Raw genomic sequence first — 22,256 nt, forward strand, 5'->3', positions numbered from 1 at the left:
AGGGTTTCAGCTGGCACAGAGACAAAGTGGGAGGCCGATGTTAAGAAAATTGCTTCCAATCTATCTTAATATTTTGTGTTCCGCCCACAAGAGAGCTAGACCTGCAATGGTCTTGTGTGTTTATACAGCTTAAGTTTTCACAACTTCTGCCAGATGACTCCACGCACATTAAGTTCAGCACTTTTCACTTTCAAAATGATGGCGTATTGAATATCTCTTGAGCCGTTTCAATGAGGCGTTTTGAATATGCACCCAATGCCGTGGAATTGGGCTTGTCATGTGGAGCCCAACTACAAGCACCAATTTAAAATAATCGCATTGTACTTATGTACAGAAAGCTCATCAGCTGAGTTTGTCCATATTGTCATTTTAAATAGAGTAATGTTCTCATGAATTGCTGCTATTTAAACTTTTAAACAAAAAATGTATTTGCATCAGATCACCTTCAAATGTGCCTTTGCAAAAATGTTAAATGAGCTTGATTTGGGGCCTAAATAGTAATGAAACTGCTGGAATTTTATATGAATTGCAGAATTCTCATGGCTAGTTTTCAAGTTGAATGTAATTAGTGCTGATTTATAAATGATTTATATGAAGTTCAAAGCTTTATAAAACAGATTCTGGCTAACGGTGACAGTTAAAATCAAGGGAATATTTTGCTGTAAATTACATAGAGTTCATAACCAAAACTACTTTTGGTATGACCCAAATCTGTCAGTGTCTAATTTCATCATAGTTTGCCTCCTTGGAGATTATTCTATTCCTGCCTATGAAGATCATGTAACATAGCATCAAAGAGCAGGGCAGTGTGTAGTCTGTGTCTCTTTGCACATTGATCATTTACTGAAGATCATATCTACATCTTGATAGCTTTAGCTGATGTGCTGGAAGCATGATTCCTGTTCTGGTGGGGGGGGAGGGGAGGGAAGAGGAAACAGCTACAGATACGCACTGTACTCGCTATTCCTGAAAAGGTTGATGGAAAAATTAAAACCAAAAATGCCCCTCCCACCTGGGGGAAGGTCAGTGCAGCTTTGTAAGTTCTGGGATTGTATTTTCTGACATACACACACTACCTAATATATTGTGCAGTAACACTTCTGTTTGCACATAAATGCTGTGATATCTCTTTTAGAATCATTGAGTGGTCCAATTTCATATGTGCAACAGAACAATTTGGAGATGGTTTAAGCAAACTGAGCAGACCTCTGAGAATAGATAAGATGTTGGTAATGAGCTTTTGTTTGCCAGAAGGATGGAGTAGATTGTTGATAATTTGTACCATCAAGTGTTTGACCACACTCTGGTTTGTTATGGGATATACTGGATACAAAATAACCAATATCAGTCAGGTTTATTGCTATAGTCTAATAATAATATGGTACAGGAAAATGGTTTTATGCGATACCAGTCTCTGGGAAGCTGTCTAATGCAGTGATGTTGCATTTATTTGACACAGAAGGTGTGCTTCCAAAGTTACACCTCCACAAGTAAAAGGTACTGTGTACATCATCTGAAACTAGATTCAACTAATCAGCTTTCTACCTTGTTTTTCTAGTACGATGGTGTTCCACTTATCTTTGTTCTGAACACATGCATTTCAGGTGCCAAAGGATGTGAAGACACTTCCTAGGTTTGTAATAGGGTAGAACAATCATATGCCTTGTCCTCTTTCTTTGGGACCGGTACAGGCCTGTGAGAGTAACTCTTTCTGTTGCTATGGTAAAGTGCTCATCTATCCTGATCTTGACAGCTTCCCTATTTGCTCAAGCTAAACTTTACTTCAATGAGTGCAAGGGATTATGGGATACTTAGCATAAGTGAGCAGGGTTATATAAAAATCAAAGGCCAATTTAGGCTATATAACTGCTATAATATTTGTGCTTAATGCTATTTATGCTTATTAAAACATAGTGTGTGACTAATGCATATTATTATATGTATATATTGGTCAACAAGCTATAACTTGCATTTTTCCATAACTTTTCATGTGATTTATTTATTTATTTTATTTTAATGTCTGGTACTAGAAATACCTCTGGTCAAGAGGTGAACTTTATTTAAGGAACCAACATTTATGATTCATGCTATCAGGGAGGAGAAGAACACTTCTGCTACTATCTATGCATAGTTGAACTTCATGAGGTATGAGGGGTTGTTGCCATGACAAAACTGAGCATGGGAATTTGATTCTCTCTGTGTGTTTGCACAGACCTGCCTGAGCATCATGTTTTTTAAAAAAACTAATAGATGCTTTAATTTTAGAGGAAAATACACCTAGAGGGGAAGAAATTCTTCATGTGACTGAAGGAACAAAAAGTGCAGTAAATGCAACTGCATGCAATGAAATATGTCAATTTTGATGTGAACAGAGCTGCTCTAGAACGGTGTAACCCACTTAAAATGATCCCTTTCCCTTGAATCATCGTTTGATATTTCTATTGCTTGTTTACATGGAATACGGGGGATGATGATGATGATGGTACAGTGGCAAAATTGAAGGAATAGAATATGGTGACTTTAAATCTCTATGAACTATATCTTTTGTCCTAAGTAATCAAGTGGTGTTCAATCTTTAATCTATTGCTCACGGGATCATCGGGACCTCTCCTATTGGAACTAGTACAAGTAAGTCACCAGTAGAGCTTGGCCTGTTTTGCAAGCAGTCAAAGCACTTGCTTAAAGCTTGACCGTTTGACTCAAGCTATAGCAGGTGCTCTTGTTCCTCCAGTGAAATGGGCTTTTTCTTAAAAGCTGTAATAATTTCTTGCTTTTTATTTCTAAGATGTAATTAAATGGTTTTACTTCCCTTTCAGAGGTAAACTAGACTAGACTTAACTTGCTTTGGCAAAGGGATGGAGTAGACACAACTTGCCTTTTCCTTACCTTTGAATTCTATGTTAATTTTTCCTGTTTGATATCAATCGCCATGAAAATGGAGCTTTCAAAGACTTAAATATGTTTCTCTGTCTTGCCCATATTTTCATGTCCTACTTGTCTTGTTCTTTTTGAATACTTCAGTGAAAGAATTTGCTTCTTGTAGAGAAATGAAGCCATGTGTTTCAGGTATCCTATCTCTTACTGCCAATCAATTGAACAGTCAGACTGAAAAAGCTCCTAAAGCCATTGCATCATGTTTCTAAGAGTTTAGATTGAGGAGTCCGACCCCATGTGGATTCCTCCTCTAACTACTCATTGAAAATCATCATGTATCTCACACCGTTTCAGTGACTGTTTTACTATTGAAAGCAAATCAAGTCATAAATAGCTGTCGTCTCAAGCAATGGTCTCAAGTTGCAGTGGGGGAGATCTAGGTTGGATATTAGGAAACACTATTTCATTAGGAGGTGGTGAAAGACTGGAATGGGTTACCTAGGGAGGTGGTGGAATCTCCATCCTCAGCGGTTTTTAAGGTCAGGCTTGACAAAGCCTTGGATGGGATTATTTAGTTGGTGTTGGTCCTGCTTTGAGTAGGGGTTTGGACTAGATGACCCCCTGAGGTCTCTTCCAACTCTAATATTCCATGAACCTATGATTCTGTTCCTCATGACTGGTAGAGGAAGGGGAGTGTCTCTTGATGACAACCCTACGTTGCTTTTCATTTTTTCCCCTTTTTCTCTTCCCATCCCCTTAGATATTTTTTCTTTTCATTCATGTAAAATATTAAATATCCTTTAGTTATCTGTCTGGTTGTCTATAGATTTTCTGTCTTCTTACTGAACTGATCCAGTGGTGCCATGCACCAGCTGAAAGTTTGTGAAACTTTGGTTTCTCCAATTGATTAGCTGGGAACATTGTGCCATGATGGGTCATGATGATGATTATTTCGTACTTGAAGCCAGTTAGTTGACTTTGGCAGCTCTCCTGAATATGTTCCCTTTACAAAGCCATAGATGGTGGTAGTGGTATTTATCCACTCAGTTCTCTTATTTCCTTTCATCCTTTTAGTGGAAATAGAATTTAATTTTCTCACCCTTATTGTGAACCAAGAAAGATAATTCTGACATCAGTGCTCAAGAGGTGCAAAGATGCAACCAAAATGCACTGATGCTTATCAGTCTGGAGACTGAAATGACTTGACATGCAAACTAACTATGACTACCACATGATCTGTTGATGACACTGAAGATTATTAGAGTGTAAGGTACATGCCTTGACTTCTTGTTCAAGCTTCCATCTTTAAGACATTTTGCATGATGTTACATCCATCAGTGTTTGATTTTGTGTGCATGTATCTCGGCATTGGTCTGCCCTGGTAGCCGTTGTAATCAAAGGCTGCATGATGCAATTTTAAGAGTGTGAGATGGGTGACTGGAAATAGCAAGAGAAGCAGGCAGATTTAATCCTTTCCAAGGTGATTTATTAGTGTTACCTATTCTTTCCTTCTCTTCCCTCCTTTCCACCCGCCGGCATAAACTGCTTGCAGTTAATGCTTTTGTGCTACTCTGATGCAGGCTGGCTGTGTGCTAGAGCAGTTTTCCACTTCTGGGAATTAAATATTTACAAACTGTTATCCACGCTATATGTGCAGATTAGCAGTGACATTTGAAAGGTTACAGTGGGGCTGAATACAGCTGCATTTTAACGCTTTTTGGATAGTAGTTTGCCCCATGCAAAGAAAACATCAAACAATAGAGTAATCATTTAACAGGCTGTCTTCCATCCCACCCCCAAAACAATCATTACCATGTTGCAATAGGTACAGTGCTGAGAGACCACTAGCTGCAATGCGTGTGCCTGCGAAACCCTGCAAAGCTGATCTTAAAGAAGGAGGGCTATTCCCTGAGCAGTCTGATTTTTGTTGGTTTTCTATAGGACCCTAATAAGCGGAGACCCCTCTTCTCTGTCCTTTCTCCCTTAGCCTATCCTCACAGACTGGCTAACCTTATCTTGGCATGCAGAAGGTGAATGTGGCCTCTGGGTTGTAGTTAAATGTTAAGGAGAATTAATATTTCAAGTAGAGTATCTTCAGGAATGAACATTTAATTTCCCTGAAGGCTGGTAACATGTGAAAGTAAGGTTATGTGGGGTTTGCCTATCCATTATTTTCTCTGGGTCATGTCCTTTCCTTCTCTTTCTCCACTGCTCCTGTCCCTTCCCCCCCGTAGTGGGGTAGTTACCCTGCTCTTGCCCGGAGGGGTTAAAAACAGCTGGGGAGAGGGCCGTGGCTGGGGCAAACAGCTCCAAGGCTGATTGGGGAAGCAGCCTCACCTGGGGCCACACCCCAATCAGGGCCCAGCTGGCCCTTATAAGAGGGAAGGGCCTGGCTGCTTAGGAGCTCACAGGTTACCTCGAGTGGAGCAGGGTTGAGGGAAGGCCAGAAGAGCTGGGGAGCTCCGGCCTGGAAACCACCCAGGCTGCAGGCCTTGATAAAGGCCCAGAAGGGTACTTGGGTTGCACAGGGCAGCCCAGGGGTAGGCCAAGGCAGCAGGTCCAAACCCCCCTTGCCTGTGATGAGTGGCTTGTACACTGCAGTCTGCCCCAGTGAACGGGGGCTAGATGGTGACTGGCAGTAGCCTGATACTGAGGTGAGGTGGGGATAGGGGGTTGGGGGTTCCCCTGAGTGGGGAAACCCAGATTGGGGGTTGCTGCAGTGGGCAGAACCCCTGAGTAAAGGGCACCGGGATCTGGGAGGGACACAGGGGCCAGCGGCATGCAGGACACTGGCCTGCAGAGGGTGCTCTGGAGCTGGAAAAAGCAAATTCCCAGGAAACCAGCAGGAGGCGCTGCAGGGGTGAGTCTCGCACCATTACAGCCCCCCCATGGAGAGGTTTATGAACACTAATGAAAGATAGGAGAGGGACTTGAATACCTGCCTCTGTTTTAATTTTGAATCTGAAGTTGTTGATTATATTTGATGTGGTTTTCTTACCAGACACCTGCTGGGGGAATTCCTGGGGCGGAGGAGGAAGAATGGAAAATCAAAGCAGGAATCAAAGGATCAGCCAACAGGCAAGGACCAATTTTAAAAAAACCTATCTAAACATTTGTAAAAACTTGTCCTCTAAACAAGGCCTATAATCAGGGAGTGTTTGGGGAATTCAAAGTTCCTGTGGGACAGAAAGTGCCTGCAGAGCTACAGTACAGTACAATGTGAACTCAGATGTTAATGAACTGCGTAGGCAGGAGGACTAGATTATCTTATAAATATTATAAATGACACTGCACCCTTTTTGGTCTAATGACTTTTTTTGATCGGGACTGTATCTGAGGCTAGAAAATGCAAACTGACCCATTCCCAAAAGTTATAGAAACCATCCTCTGACTAAAATCTTGCTGGAAAACTGCCCTCTTAAAGGAGGATTTAGTCTTGTTAGACACACACCTAGAAATGCTTAAAATGCCAAAAGCCAGAAGTGATAAAGTTAAGCCTGCAGTTCCATCCTCCTCATGTCTGTTTCTGGTAGTAGAGGATTCTCCTTCAAACCATAACTTTCAGCCTGCTAGGGTTCTAGTGGGTAAGACAGCTTGTCAAGAGGCAGTGACAGAAATATTTGATGTGGTGGCTGAATTATTTCACAGTAGATACAACAGGGATATCTTCAAATATCCTCACCCATGTTTATCAGACCATATTTCCACCTTCAGAGATAGTGTTTGTTTAAAGGAACTTCAGAAGAGTTATAGAAAGCATTGTTTGTTTTCAGTTGTCCTGTATTGGTGGATGAAGGTAACTTTTTAAAAATTTAAGTTATCTTACAGATGGATACATTTGTCCACTTTTGGTCATTTTCCTCGGGGGGCTTAGAAGAAAAGCTGGGCCAGCCAAACTTGAGGCTTTTTTTTTTTTTGCCCAGCAACATCTTTGTTATGTAAATTCTCCCAAGACCTTTCAAGTGTGCCAAGAGTTACACTAGAGATTAAAAAATATAAGTGAATGCACACCAGGTTTGCTTGGCTTGTTTGATATTTGTTAGTGGATTGGAGTAATTTCACTAATTTTGGGCAATGTGCATTATAGCAGGTAACAAAATGCAGGGGGAAACGATTGTAGTAAATGAATGGCATAGATTACAAAAGCATTATGAAGTGAGGTGAAAGACTGTCCACTGTAGTACTTATTCCTAACTGCAATACATGACACATGCTATGGCAGCTGTCTGTCTAACCAGGACACTTGTCTGCTCTGAGGCTCATTCAGTCTGACAATAAAAAAGAAAAAGCAATTTCTTAGACCCAAATCCTCTGTAGGTGGGCAGGGCCTCAAACACAGTGGGATCATTGCAGTTCCGCTGTCGAGGGAAGATAGGATGGTAAGAGCTCATGCAGGTGGTTGGCACCCCCTGCACACCATGGGAGCTCCCAGCAAAGAAGTCCATTGTTGGATGTAGAGTTGTTCCTCCATGAGCGGAGAGGGATAAAGGCTGTAGAAACTTTAGGCTAGGTTAGTGACAAGAAACAATGCTGTTGCTGCTCTGTAGTGTGTTTGGGGGTGAGCGTGCGGGAGGAGATCTCCTCCCTTTGTTCCCATGGAGTTGATGAATGTGCTGCCAAATTAAATAGGTCTGGGGTCTCTTTGGGCTTGTCAGACTTCATATTCAGCTGGTCTGAGGTAGAGAACTTACTTAAAATTGCATGTGAATTGACCATAATGGGGAGGTGGGAGGAGGAAGGATGTTCAGAGACTGACAAGGTTTGATCACATGACAGTGTTGCAATTGTGGTAAATCCAGGACAAACAGCTACAAAGGGGGGTTGGGGGGTAGTAATTAGTCCCAGAGGGTTAAAAGGCCTCTCCCTATCCACTGAGGAGAGAGAACCATGGGGAAATAAGGTTCAGCTGGAAAAGGAGTTACCAGGGAACTAATTAGGTTCAGCTGGCTCCAACTGCTTGAGACCTTTTTAAACCCTCCCCTGTGTGGAAGGGGGGGGGTGAGAGAAGCAGGGAAGCTGCCAGTAGGCTCGGTGCAGAAAGACACCGAACCCTTCCAGGAAGGAAGGCTACACTCCCTCCCCAGAAGGGAAGGAAAACAAGCACAAGGGACTGACTGGGGAAAGGAATAGCTGGACCCTGTGCTACTGGTAAGGATTTGCCTTGCCCAAGCCTGTGTCTCCAAGGCTAAAAAGGACTGAGCCTGCTGAGGAGGAGAAGGCACTTTGCCACACAATATGTCACCACTTTGTGTGAAAGTGGCATTGTGTGTCCCATATTGTGCTAATGGAGACATGTTCCGTTGTGAATGGGTGGAGTTCCCAACCCCACTCTGCACACATGAATTAGCATTCGAAGTAAGCACATGCACACGAGTGTCCAAACAGAGGGAGAGTGCATCTCAGCACCCTGCACACTAGATTCAACAATGGGCTTCTTTGCTGGGAGCTCCCATGGTGTGCAGGGGTTGCCAACCACCTGCATGAGCTCTTACCATCCTATCTTCCCTCGACAGCGGAACTGCAAGGACCCCCCTCTGTTTGGACACTCGTGTGCGTGTGCTTACTTTGAATGCTAATTCATGTGTGCAGAGTGGGGTTGGGAACTCCACCCATTCACAATTATAATGGTAGCGTCCCCTGAAAAACTGACATCAAGGGGAAACATAACAAACGCCCTAAAACGTTTGCTCGATGAAACTTGCTCGAGGGCAGAGGTACTTGAAGCTGTGGAGGGCCTTTCTCAGACCATCTGCACCCAGGTGAATGTCCATCAAACAGTTCTCTCTGTCCAAGTTCCAGGAGAAGATTGCCTCAGATAGTCTGTCCCCCAGCTATTTATGCCTCAAATAACAAAGAAAAGACTGATTTTGTAAAATTTTTGTTTATTTACAATGTTAAGTGTTACAGGAAAATCAATTTAAAAAGTTGACACCTTTTTTGTTTTTCAAAGTTGCAGCATTTTGGTGTTTTAAAATACGTGTAAAGAACTCAGAATATACCTGATTCCAGTCTTTCTGGTGGTTTGGATTGGTAAGGTGATGCTTTTGTATATTTCTATTTTTTTTTCCAGCCCTTTGAACATTTTCAGGTAAGGCAATCTTGTTGTTGTTGTTGTTGTTGTTGTTGTTTTCCTTTTAAAATTAGGCTTCAACGAAACAAAAGACAATCTTTAAACTTATCTGGGTTTGGTTTTCAGAGTAAAACTTTTAACCATTGAATGCTGATGTTTTCCAGATGCCAGTCAAATGAATGTTTAGGAACATATTCATGCTCTCTGCACCCAAAGGTTATGGATTCTATTCAGACTAAACTCAGGATTCCATATTGGGCCACAAAACCTCTTCCCATTGCCCCACCTCTATTGTGTGTCTGAGATTAACTTGCATGACACCCCAATTAATAATTATGCCTTCTGACTCTGGAATCTTGCTCCTTATATGAAGCTAAAATGACTTCTGGTAATGTCTGAGAGGCAGAGTGACAACTGTGACTATATGAAAAATCATGGGACTTCCTGTCAACTCTGCTTTGGTAACAAGTGGTGCCTAGGCACTAGCTCATAAGTTTAATAACCCATCATTTCAATTTACTTCTATTCATTGACCAGTTGCCTTCTCCAGCATCTAGTCAGTTGACCTGCTTTTGTTTGTGCCCATCACAGCAGGAGACATTTCTCATACAAAATCTACACCTGCAAGGTCTTCCAAAGTTTTACCCACATTTAAAGAGCTCACACTTCCCATGTGATGTTTGAAGTGTTGTTGTAGCCATGTTGGTGGTCCCAGGATATTGGAGAGACAAGATGGCTGGGATGATGTCTTTCAGTGCCCTGAAAAAGAGCTCTGTGGAGATTGAAAGCTTCTCTCTCCCACCAATAGAAGATATCACCTCACCCACCTTGTCTCTAACTTCCCATTTGAATCCGATTGACTAGTTGCTCACTTCTTGGGATTTTTACAGTGTTTATTGGAGAGAACTGCCAAGCAAGGTCTCTCTGAAGTGCCAACATAAGCTATTCATCCATGCTGATTAATTCTGAATTTAGATTGTTGTTGGTGTGTGTGTGTGTATGTTTTTTCTTTTCTTTTTTAACATGTCGGGAAGGGTGAGACTTTCATTGTGGACAGAATGAAGACATCCGCTCAAGGAGGAGCAAGAATGTGGCTGTGTGATGCAGTGAGCAGGAGTTAGAAGATATTCCAGTGCCATTTATGTAAATACTCGACTACTGCATAGGGTGACCAAATGTCCTGATTTTATAGGGACAGTCCTGATTTTTGGGTCTTTTTCTTATATAGGCTCCTATTACCCCCCCCCCCCCATCCCGATTTTTCACACTTGTGTCTGGTCACCCTACTACTGCAGCTAGTTTTGCTCATCTGATTTATTAAGACATTGCACAGTAACAAGGCTGCTTAAATGAACTGTCTGTGCTGCAGTGGGGATTTCAATCTTCTGCTTCAGTATAATGGTTGCATTCAAGCAGTCCAAGTCATAACTAAAAGAGGTCCAAATCAGGGATCTGACTCAGGGTTGTCCCTACCTATGGTGGTGCCCTACACAGCCCGAGCACCTGCACCCCCCTCTGCAGGGGGAGCGGCCACTCTGCTGGGGGGCTGGCCTCTCCGCGGTGGGAGGGAGGGGAGAGAGAGGAACTGCGCTCAAGGGCTGCAGAGGCAGGAGCTGTGAGGGGGCAGCGGCAGGGCTTGGAGGCCCAGGGCAGCACGGCGGATTAGTGGTGGGCCTGGCGCTGGCAGCAGGAGTCGGGCCTGCATGCACCGGTGGCAGCGGGAAGCAGAGCGACCCGGCACCAGACCGCTCCGCTCCCCTCCCCAGCTCCCAGCCCTGTCACTTGGGGCAGGGGGCTTGGAGGAAGGGGTCAGGCCTGCCCCTGCACTCGGCGGCGGTGGGAAGTGGAGCAACACAGCTGGTAGCTGGCGGAGCAGGCTAGGGCCAGGTGGCTCTGCTTACCGCCCCCGCTGCTGCTGGTGAGTGCGGGGGTGGGCCCGACCCCTTCTGCTGGCTCCAGTACCCCCGTTAATCCCGTGGGCTGCGTTGCTCGGGGGAAGGAGTGGAATGGGGGCAGGACGGAGTGGGGGGCTGGCCGGGGGATGGGGCTGGCTGCTGCGTATTCTGCGTATGCCTAAGGATGGCCCTGATCTGACTGTCTTCAGACAGGCCCATGGGCTTGCAGGCACTGAACTCTGAAATGACCCCATCCCATGCCTTGCAATTCTTCCCACTGATCAGAATTGTCCATCCTCTCCTACGTTACCCCATCACCTCAATCTGCTCCTTTTCTTATTGCTCCCAAGTCCCTAGTGTGTCTGCCCCTTCTTCCTTCTACTAATATCTCTACTCACTTAAACTTGTCTGCCTGCATACGCTATTCCCTAAGGCAGTTGACCGTCTCTTTACATGTGCTACTTTTGGGGCCATGGGCTCAGCCAGAAGAGAGAGTGGAGTCTCCAGGCAGACCGGCCGAGAGAATTTGAGGACAGGGATTTGGAAGTTCTCCTATCTCTTCAGTACCTCAACTCTCTCAGGTGCTCACCTCAACAAGCCAATCAGATATGAGAGGAAGGGCCAGTCAATAGCATTCCTACAAAGCTTTCGGAACTTGTGGGAGCTGCTGGGTTGGGATTTATGTCCATTATCCAGTAAAGGGTAGTAAAAAAATTACTAGAGAGATTTTTTTTTTTGAGTTGGCAATGTTTCCATATAAAAGGGGTTTGAAGAAGCTAGAACTACTTAGTTTGAAAAAGAGAATGAGAGGAGATGTGCTCTGCTCTGTCCCATAATATGGGAATAGAGTGGGATGGGATAGGAATACAGGAATAGGATGGGCAAATGCAAAAATAAATACTTTTTAAAAAGGAATGTCCAGTTAACCTAGGGAACTCACTGCTGCAAGATGTTACTGAGGTGAATAGGTTGGTGAGAGTAAATAAAATTGACTAATAGCAGTTTAGCATTTATTTGACTAAGAATAGTATCTGTAAGGATAAAATTACAAGGGACAATGATCTCCATACTTCAAGGCACAACCAGTTTAATAGCTACAGATAGGAAATAATCTCCTCCTCCATCCTTCTTTACAGAATACAGTAGCACAATCTGCTACTTTTTTACATCTTCATATGGTGCATTCTCCATTAGTGACTGTTGGAGACTGGACCGGTGGGCTACTGATCAGTTCTGATATGGCAATTCCTATAGGATGTGTCCTGGATTCTGTGGGATTCGCTCCTTTTAAGGTTCAATTTATTTTCCAGAGACCTCTCATATAGCATGGGAATTTGATTCACATGCAGGCTGTTTGTGCATTGGTATTTTCCTTCACATGCATTTGAGACTCTTTGTGGCTTTTAAGGGCTTGTCCTCGCTAGGTTATTTTTTAAATTAAAAAACATGGGATTTCCTGTCAACTCTGCTTTGGTGACAAGTGGTCAAAGAATTTACTCAGAAATTCCTCCTAGCTTTAACTGGACCAACTAACACGCTCTAAAGTACAACTGCTTTGTCTCAACTAGAGTTCTCAAAGGAGTTAATTAAATGGAGTTAGGTAACTGCATCTAACATCACACCTTTAAACCCTAATCTAGACAAGGCCAAAGAGACTGTAGGCCTGGTCCAAAACCCACTGACGTCAACAGACTCCCATTGTCTTCAATGAGTTTTGGATTAGGCCCTATGTGCATAAAGCAAATGTGTGGTGCATATTTCTGTGCATGCTGAAGTTGTAAATGTGGGGCACAGGGACTATGGCACTAATTATTCTGCCATTAGTTGCATTATTTTCCAGAAATGAAAATAATTTCTGGGATGATGGAGGGAGGTTTTTGATGATGGAGGGAGGTTTGATGTCCTCGGGACTGACATATGATGGAGTGTGTTTTGAGAGAGGCTGTGAAGGGGCAGAACAGGGGTGCTAATGGAGTTGTGCACAGGTATGAATTATCTATCCTGTTTGATTTCCATAAGCGGTCTTGACTAAATTAGTCAAAACAGGTTGACCACTCAGCTGCCTTTCAGCTTAAGTCAGCAGAGTATGACACAGGTATTCTGGAGGCCCTCCACGCACATAGGATGTGTCAAAACCCTTTTAGTCTGAATAAAACCCTACCTTTTGAAGGCTACCATGAAAATGTGACCCTCTTTGGGTTTCCCAGTGAAATGTTTTGTAAGGCATTGTGTCAGCATTAGAGATTGACGAATGTACCACCTTTTTTTTGCATGTGGGAGGGGGATGATGTCTCACATGGCCTCTCTCATTTTGATGGTGATCTTGGACAAAGCACTTAAAGCTACACACTGTTAAAATCTAAATAGCAATACATTAATAAATGTCTGGTACAAAGACCTGATAAATGTAACCAAACTGAGTCAGAGTTTACACTAAAACTGTGTCTTGTAACTCAGTCTCTTTTTTTATTTAGAAAAAGTGAAAAATACTACAATGTAGTATTGAGTTACTGTACTTATTGTGCTTTCTTATTGTTCAGAACCCCATTGGCTGCAGCAAAGTAGTCTTTATGGAAACCATTCCTGATTTCTGTCACAGGAGGGACCTTCTTCATATCGGTTCTTGAAGGCCTTTTCTGGTACGTCTATAAAGAGCAAAATCCCAAGGTAAATAATTGGTTTAATTTAGTAGAAGCGCGCACGCGCACACACACACACACACACACACACACACTGTACTTCTTACAATTAATTGTAAAAGTTTGACTTGAGCTCTCAGCTGTTCTCTAGAGGCAAATATGTATATGCTTACAGGTTGAACTAAGGGAGCTATGCTATGTACAATATAGGGTGCATTTATTGGTATTACTGTAACACCTAAAGATCTCGACTAAGACAAAGGACCCATTGTGCTAGGTGCTGTATGTACACCTAGAGCAGGGGTCTCAAGCATGCGGCCCGCGGGGTTCTTTTGTGCGGCCCGCCGAGCTCCCCGCCTACCCCGCAGCGCCATGAGCCCCGCGCCGCTCCCTGAAGCAGCGGACTAGATACTGGACTCTGGACTAGATACTGGCGTTGTCTGTGGCTTTTAAAAAGAAAAAAAGCCCTTTTCTTTACAGGTCTGTCCTACTGCTTTTTAGCCACTCAGGCTTAGCGTCCTTTCTAAGTACTACCATCCCTGCAGCCCCAGGCGGGGGGGCAGGGGGGGAAGAGTAGAGGGCTCTCACTTCCAGGCACTGCCCTCCGCAGCTCCCATTGGCCGGGAACAGGGAACCGCGGCCAATGGGAGCTTTGGGGGAGGTACCTGGTGGAGCAAGAGCAGCCAGGGGGCGGTGTCCCCCCCCCCCCCCCCCGGGACTCCGGCCGCTTCCTAGAGCGGAGCCAGGGCAGGCAGGCAGGGGTCCTGCTCTGGCCACGGGGCATGGCGCTGCCACCCCGGAGCTGCTCTAGGTAAGTGGCGCTGGGCCGAAGCCTGCCCCCTGCACGCCAAACCCCCTGTCCGGAGCCCCCTGACACATCCCACACCCTCCCGCACCCCAACTCCCTGCCCTGAGCCCCCTGCCACACCCTGTACCCCAACCCCCTCCTGCACCCCTCACCCCAACTCCCTGCCCTGAGCCCCCTGCCGCACCCTGACCCCCTGCCGCACCCCTTGCCCCTCCTGCACCCCACACCCCAATTCCCTGCCCTGAGCCCCCACCACACCCCTCCTGTCCCCTCTGGGCAGGACTTCAGGGAAGGGGTTGGAATGGGGGCAGGGAAGAGGTGGGGCAGGGGTGGGGCCTCATGGAAGGGGTGGAGTGGGGGCAGCGAGGGGTGTGTGTCAGTGATGCGGCCCTCGGGCCAATGCACTAGTCCTCATGCGGCCCTTGTGGTCATTTGAGTTTGAGACCCCGACCTAGAGTAAGAAACAGCCCCTGCCCCAAAGACTGAAATAAACAACACAGGCCAAGGAAGTGCTATTATCCCCATTTTCCATATGAGGAATCGAGGCACAAAGAGACTGTCCAAGGTCTATGGCAGAGCCAGAACTTTTGAGTCACAGTCCTAATACTTTACTACCTCACAGGGCTCTTGTAAGGGTTAATTTAATCAATGATTGTGAGGTGCTCAGATACTGGAGTGATAAGAACCATATAAAAGCCTAGAGGGAGGGAAAAAGTAAAACATTTCCCAAAGGCCACTAAATGGCTGTAAGATACCACCATGATGGGTACAGGATAGGAACACTAATAGAACAGGATGATGGGTCACTTCTGCTTAGACCAGAACCCTTGAGCTACTGTCTTCTGTGTACTGTAAACATCACTGTGCCTTTCATTGACTGACTGTACTTTGTGTATCTCTCATTTAATTTTCTTCCCTTTTGATTTTTTTAAAAAGAATATCTTTATTTTAAGCAAACATTTATTTTAACAAGTATCAGAGAGGTAGTTACGTTAGTCTGTATCCACAAAAACAAGGAGTCTGGTGGCACCTTAAAGACTAACCGATTTATTTCTGCAAACCTCAACCTGATTATTTTAAGACTTCAGCAGGCTCCAAAGCCCATACTGTAGAGCTGATATTTTTAAATGATATGATTTAACTTTCCTGTCACCTGTAATTTCTAAAATTATTTTCCATTTACAAACTTGAGAAATGTAAATTGCACCTGACACTTCTTCAATTTGATGCTCACTTTTAGAGCTAAGCACCAATGCCTGTCGACTTTTTCTAACGATGCTCTTTCTATGTGAGTCTCCCCAAAAATATTAAAAATTTATAAAGGTTCCTTTTCTTTCACCCTCCTCTCCAACCTCTAGCCAGAGTCCTTTACTTACAACTAGTAATGTTTGCTGATGTATGACCATATTTCATCTGAAGAAGTGAGGTTTTTACCCATGAAAGCTTATGCCCAAATAAATCTGTTAGTCTTTAAGGTGCCACCAGACTCCTTGTTGTTTTTGTAGATACAGACTAACACGGCTACCCCCTGATACTTGACATATTTCTTTGACTCACATAAAACAGTTTGTGGTCTCTCAATAGGCCTGTTTATCATCCCAACTGGTAAATGAGAAACTAGATGTTAATGGGCATGCATTCTACCGAGGAAAATGCAGACAAGTTTAAGTGGGCATCTATGCTGATCAGCAGTTAATCTCTTTTCAATAATTAATAAAATTAATATTATAATAATTATTAATAATAGTCTAAATACTGATTTAAATAAGATCAGGGGCTATCGTGTTGTCTTTGACTTACCCTAAGAGATTAGGTAAGGCACGTCTAAACTGGCAGAGTTACATCACCAGCAGTTACAGGGCCGCTCAGAGAGCGCTGAAGGGAAACCGCTGTTGTGTGTTCACACTATTAGCTGCCTGCGCAATAGCGTGTTCACACTTGAGGCACTTGCAGCGGTATTCGGAGTGGTGCACTCTGGGCAGCTATCCCACAAAGCATCTCTTCCTCTTTTGCCACTAAGAGTTGTGGGAAGGCGGGGGGGGGGGGTCCACGGGGCATCCTGGGTCCTGTCCCAAGGCCCTGTGATGCATTGCTTCACATCCCAGCAATCCCTGTGCTTCCGTCCACGTTTGGCGCCATCTTTCAATGGTTTGTGTACTGCCTGCTCTGCCTCTTCAGTCTGCAGGAATGGATCCTGCACTGTTGACCAATATGCTGCTTGCTCTCACTAACACGTCATGAGTGGCAGTGGAGTTATTCCTTAAACTACAAAGGCAAGTGGAGTTCAACATTGATCTCGCCACACATAGTAGCTTTTGGGCTCAGGAAACCAGCACTGAGTGGTGGGATCACATCATCATGCACGTCTGGGATGATGAGCAGTGGCTGCAGAACTTTCGGATGAGGAAAGCCACATTCATGTGTGATGAGCTCGCCCCAGCCTTGTGACGCAAAGACACGAGAATGAGAGCTGCCCTGTCATTGGAGAAACGCGAGGCGATTGCACTGTGGAAGCTGGCTACTCCAGACTGCTACCGATTGCTCGCTAACCAGTTCAGAGTGGGAAAGTCAACCTTTGGACTTAGGTTGACGGAAGTGTGCAGGGCCATTAATCGCATCCTTCTCCAAAAGATCGTGACGCTGGGCAACGTGCGTGAGATTGTGGATGGCTTTGCACAAATGGGCTTCCCTAACAGCAGAGGGGCGATAGATGGCACACATATTCCAATTCTGGCACCAGGCCACCGAGTACATTAATCTAAAGGGGTATTATTTCTCAATGGTTCTCCAGGCGCTTGTTGATCACTGTGGGCGTTTCACGGACATTAACGCAGGCTGGTCTGGAAAGATGCATGACATATGCATCTTTCGGAACATTGGCCTGTTCAGGAAGCTGCAAGCAGGGATTTTATTCCCGGATCAGAAAATCACCATAGGGGAATTGGAAATGCTCATTTTGATCCTGGGAGACCCCGCCTACCCCTTAATGCCGTGGCTTATGAAGGATCACACGGGGCACCTTGATAGCAGCAAGGAGCATTTCACCAACAGGCTGAGCAAGTACAGAATGACTGTTGAGTGTGCTTTTGGCCATTTAAAGGCCCACTGGTGCTACCTAGCTGGGAGGCTGGACCTGGCCGATGACAATATTCCTATGCTTATAGCTGCCCCATAATATTTGTGAAGGGAAGGGTGAAAGCTTCACTCAGGGTTGGACCACTGTGGCTCAGCGCCTGGAGGCTGAATTTGAACAGCCAGAGACCAGGGCTATTGGAGGGGTGCAGCATGGGGCCATAAGGATCAGGGTTGCCTTGAGGAAGCAATCTGAAGCTGAAATCCACTAATTTGTTGCTATGCTCAGGAGTGTAGTGCTTGTAATGCTAGGAGGTGATTGTGATTGGTGCAGACGATGCACTATGAAGGTTTAAGAAAATTGCCTGTTGCTTTGCAGGGCTCTCTTTGCTTTCAGTTGATGGAATAAAGATTGCTTTCAAACCCAAACAATTATTTTATTAAAAAACAACAACCGGAGGAGAGAGACAAACAAAAAAACACATCAGCACTGTGGGGGAAAGGGGGGGGTCCCGGGACGGTTAAAGATTTGTGTATGTCCAGGTATCATATGCAACCATGTCCTTTGGAGTACAGTGCAGCGGGTACTGTTCTGCAGCAAGGCTAAACTGCAGAGGGATGGGTGTTGAGTGCAGTGGGTAGTGGGAGTCCACAGGGCTGGACTGTGACGGGGGAGGAGTGGAATGCAGCGGGTACAGACTGGAGCCAGGTAATTGATAAGAGTGTGTTGGCAGTGTCTGGGGGGCACATGGGAAAGAGTTTTGCGACAGCGGTTGCAGGGGAGGGCGGGCGCGGAACTGCTCGGTTTGCACTGCTAGTAGCGCCTGGAGCGTGTCTGCTTGGTGCTCCAAGTGGCTTTAAGAGCCGCTTCGTTCTGGTGCGCCACATTCTCCTTTCGGTCCCTCTTCTCGCTGTCCTGCCACTCCTTCAATTCATGTTTTTCAGCCGTGGAGTGAATCATAACATCACGCAGAAAATTCTCTTTAGTTTTTCGTAGCCGCTTTCTAATTCTGCGCAGCCGTTCAGCCGGCAATAACAAAGAGGGAGGCTGGGCTCCCAAGGTCATCTCTGTGAAGCCAAAATGCAACATTTTACAGAAGCAGTATTTGTTTGCAACATGCAGGCCACTGATTCAGTGATTTAAAACACAGCCACTATTCACATACCTGTCACTAACTGGCTAACCCCAGACAAGCACACATGAGCCACAAGACCCCCAAAATGGTGAGTAACCGCAGAGGCAGGAGAAATCACTCTTCCCGGATCCTGCTGTACACTGGACATGTAGCTCTTGGGGAGAGCCAGCACTGTAGGGGGGACTTTATAATCATTACTGTCCCATAATGAACACAGCCTGTGGAAAATGTGGGAAGATATCTCACTGCTGAGGGTGAGCAGGGAATCAAGGGAGGGTCTTCTCCAAGACTGTGGCTTCCACCTTGGCCTTTATGCGGCTCGCCTGTGTGCAGCAATAGTCCCCCAGAGTGACGACAGAGTGGCGCAGAAAAGTTACCCTTAATAGGGCAAGAAACAAAGCAGCTCTGCCAAAGAACCTGTGGCAGTGGATTGCCCAGTAGCTTCATGAGAGTTTCATGGAGGTCTGAGGCAGATTCCCATGAAGTGAGGGAGTCAATCAACACCCTGTTCTGCTCAGACTAGGTACGTGGTGGTACGTGCATCATACAGACACAAGCCTGCTTGCTGCAACCCTCCTGCCCCCAACAACTCGCTTCAGCAATTCCCAAAATCAAAGCCACTTACCAGGGGCTTCCTCTCCTGTTTGCGCTTCACCAAGTTCCGACCGCTGTGACTGGCTAGCCTCCTCTGGGGTAGAGAAGGGCTCCTGGCTGCATGCATCTCTGGCCTCCGAGTCATCCTCTGCCTCTGGGTCCCCCTCCTCATCCAAGATTTCCTCTTCCTGGCTTGGTCCACCCTTGACTGTCACACGAGCCACCAAAGTATCCACAATGGTATTCGCAGTGGAGGTGGGGTTGCTGCCAAGTATTGCATCCAGCTCTTTATAGAACCGGCAGCTCGTGGGCGCAGCACCAGAACGGCGGTTTGTCTCCCGCACCTTGTGGTAGATGTTTCGCAGCTCCTTCACTTTGACCCTGCACTGCAGTGTGTCCCGGTCATGGCCCCTTTCTGTCATGCATCGTGAAATCTGTCCGTAGGTATCATCATTCCTATGGCTGGAGTGCAGCTGGGACTGGACAGCCTCCTTTCCCCAAATGCTGATGAAGTCCAGCAGCTCGCCATTGCTTCATGTGGGGGATAGCCTAGTGCATGGAGCAGGCATAGTAACCTAGAAAGATGCGCTGAGACCACTGCACACGTCACCGAGCAAATGGGAAGGGGACTTTCAATATTCCCAAGGAATTTAAGGGGTGGAGCACCTGAGCGCAGGGAAGTAGAGTTCAAACTGATGACCAGAGAGGTGAGAACACGCATTGTGGGACACCTCCCAGAGGCCAATTGCAGTGCTGTAATCGACCAGGATGTCTACACTGGCACTGTGGTGCTGTACCCCTGGCGCAGAAACCTGTATGCCTCTCATTGGAGAGTGTGGGTTTTTTTTTTTTTATTTATTTATTTATTTACAGTGCTGCAACTGCACAGTTTCTGCACACTAAGTGGCCTGGCCATGTGTACACCTCAGGAGTTACACAGCAGAAAGCTGCTTTATTGCACAGAAACTTGCCAGTGTAGACAAGGCCTAAATGTAGAACTTCCAAAAACAGATACTGCTACGCATTTGTGTTAAGACTGGAGAAACGTGTAAAATGATATCAAAATTCTACTTTCTTTCTTGGAGTTATGCTGATTCAGGGTACAAATGAAAATTTAAAAATTATATGGAGAAAATGTAAGGATGGGAAAAAATAAGAAATTTATTTCAATTCACTTCTACATTAGGATGATATTTCCAAGCATGCATTTAAAAATAAAAGTAAAATGAAACTAATGCCTCAAAACCTGTTCAGTACACATTGAACACTGTTTGAATTGTATGGATAGGATCTGAGACCTGATAACGGTTGGAGGTGTGACCTACTAGGGAGTTGAATTCAACTATGATCCTGCATGAAAGGCTATTGGTCCAAATTTTTTTATCTGATCAATTGGCTACAAGGATGTAATTTGAGACATAGCTCATTGTTGGCCCCATCTGATGCCCAGTTCTTCCATGGGTATTGGATAAGGCATTTTAATATACACATCACTCACTTTGCCAGAATTTTTCTCAGTTTGCAGCCATTACAACAGGGTTATCCAGTGATAAAAGGCTCATTGTATTAAAACTGCACCAAATTCAGTCTTTGAGACTGGAACTTGCATTCTGCAGAGACTGCCTTATTGTTTTTGTTTTAAATAAATAAATAAATATAGATATTTATAGTGTTGTATATTAAGCATAACTAACTCCTTTTGGCCGAACTCTGCTCTACTGATCATTGCAAATGCAGAGTACCCCCCTAACTTCAGTGGGATTGCTCCGAATTTAAAATGATTAGTGGAACTGAGAACATAATTTGGCCTCTTGCACTTCACCTAGTTGGATAGAATACATTGAAAGAAGGTCTGGTTTAAATCCAAAACACCTCTTAAAAGTTGTGTTAATAGTTAAAAAAAAAAAAAACACAAACAAAAACAAATGCAGGGATGAAATTCTGGCCCCACTGAAGTCCAATGGAAGTTTTGCCATCGATTTAAATGGGGCCAGATTCCTCGATAGATACTTAGACAATTTATCAAGGTAAATCTGACACTTTGATTAACTGATTAATATAAATTGTCCGGTTAGGAATGGCTATAATTTTGTTTTGTTTTAAAATGTATTTTGCAGTTTATTATGCAGAATTCTCCATTTAATGCTACTGTTTTTCCATGAGAATTATCTTCTATTCTCCATCAATAAAGTTGTATAGGGGTTTGGATATTCCTGCATATTTTCTACATCTATTCTAAATACGTCCTATTGCTTATTTGCATGTTCTTGATTTATCTTTATATTTGGGGAGGAGTGGTGCCTTTTTTCATTTTTGACTTTTTAAAAAAAAAACTTTATATTTAAAAAAAAAAGAAGAAAATCCATTACCATTATTCATTACTCTTAGAATTGCCTATTGCATCTGTATTTTTGGCTTGATTGTTCCTGCCTTCACTCATGAGAATAAACCTTATGTTAGTAGTTCTAATGGAGTCAATGGGGCTAATTGCACAAGGAAGGCTGGAAGGATTAGTTCCTTCTAACATGAATTCGCTGAGGTCCTTCTATTGACTTCAGTCAGGCCTTTAATGCTCAAAAGTTAACACTTCTTATCTGTCACTGTATTTCCTTTGCTATTTTTATTGGCAGTTGAGGGCAGAAAGGAGCTTGCAGAAAGTGCTCAGAACACTGTAGAATTGGGCACTTAATGAGAAAAGAAATGGCACTTTCCTGAACTAAGGATCACTTAATTTTTGAAGATATGTTTTTTTCACATAGTTTATTGCAGGGGTTCTCAAACTGGGGGTCAGGACCCCTCGGGGTCATGAGGTTATTACATGGGGGCTCACAAGATGTCAGCCTCCACCCCAAACCCTGCTTTGCCTCCAGCATTTATAATGGTGTTAAATATATAAAAAAGGTGTTTTTAATGTATGAGGGGGAGTCACACTCAGGGGCTTGCTATATGAAAGGGGTCACCAGTACAAAAGTTTGAGAACCACTGGTTTATTGCATCCATATTCCTCAACTGCGATAATAGCAAAAAACCAACCAAACAAAAAACAACAAACAAACATAAATACCCACCAAAAACAAAAAAAATCTGGTATTTTCTTTTAATAAAATGCTAACAAAACTTGACAGTATTAAGGTTTCTTATGTCATGGATCAGTCCATTTGGCAAAAC

The 22,256-nt window shown here is 44.5% G+C and overlaps 1 protein-coding gene across 1 annotated transcript in view; it reads right to left on the reverse strand.

Annotated features, from left to right (window-relative positions):
• Positions 1–13,125: 13,125 nt before the first annotated feature.
• ELOVL2 (ELOVL fatty acid elongase 2) overlaps positions 13,126–22,256 on the reverse strand; it is a 47,852-nt gene continuing 38,721 nt past the window's right edge. Inside the window, exon 7 of the mRNA XM_026647318.1 lies at positions 13,126–13,484. Within this exon, the coding sequence (XP_026503103.1) occupies positions 13,356–13,484 (129 nt within the window). The 3' untranslated portion in view covers positions 13,126–13,355. The remainder of the gene's footprint in view (positions 13,485–22,256) is intronic.

The sequence above is a fragment of the Terrapene carolina genome, unplaced genomic scaffold (assembly GCF_002925995.2).
Source record: "Terrapene carolina triunguis isolate 2854851 unplaced genomic scaffold, T_m_triunguis-2.0 Scaffold58, whole genome shotgun sequence".
NCBI classification, from domain to species: domain Eukaryota; kingdom Metazoa; phylum Chordata; order Testudines; family Emydidae; genus Terrapene; species Terrapene triunguis.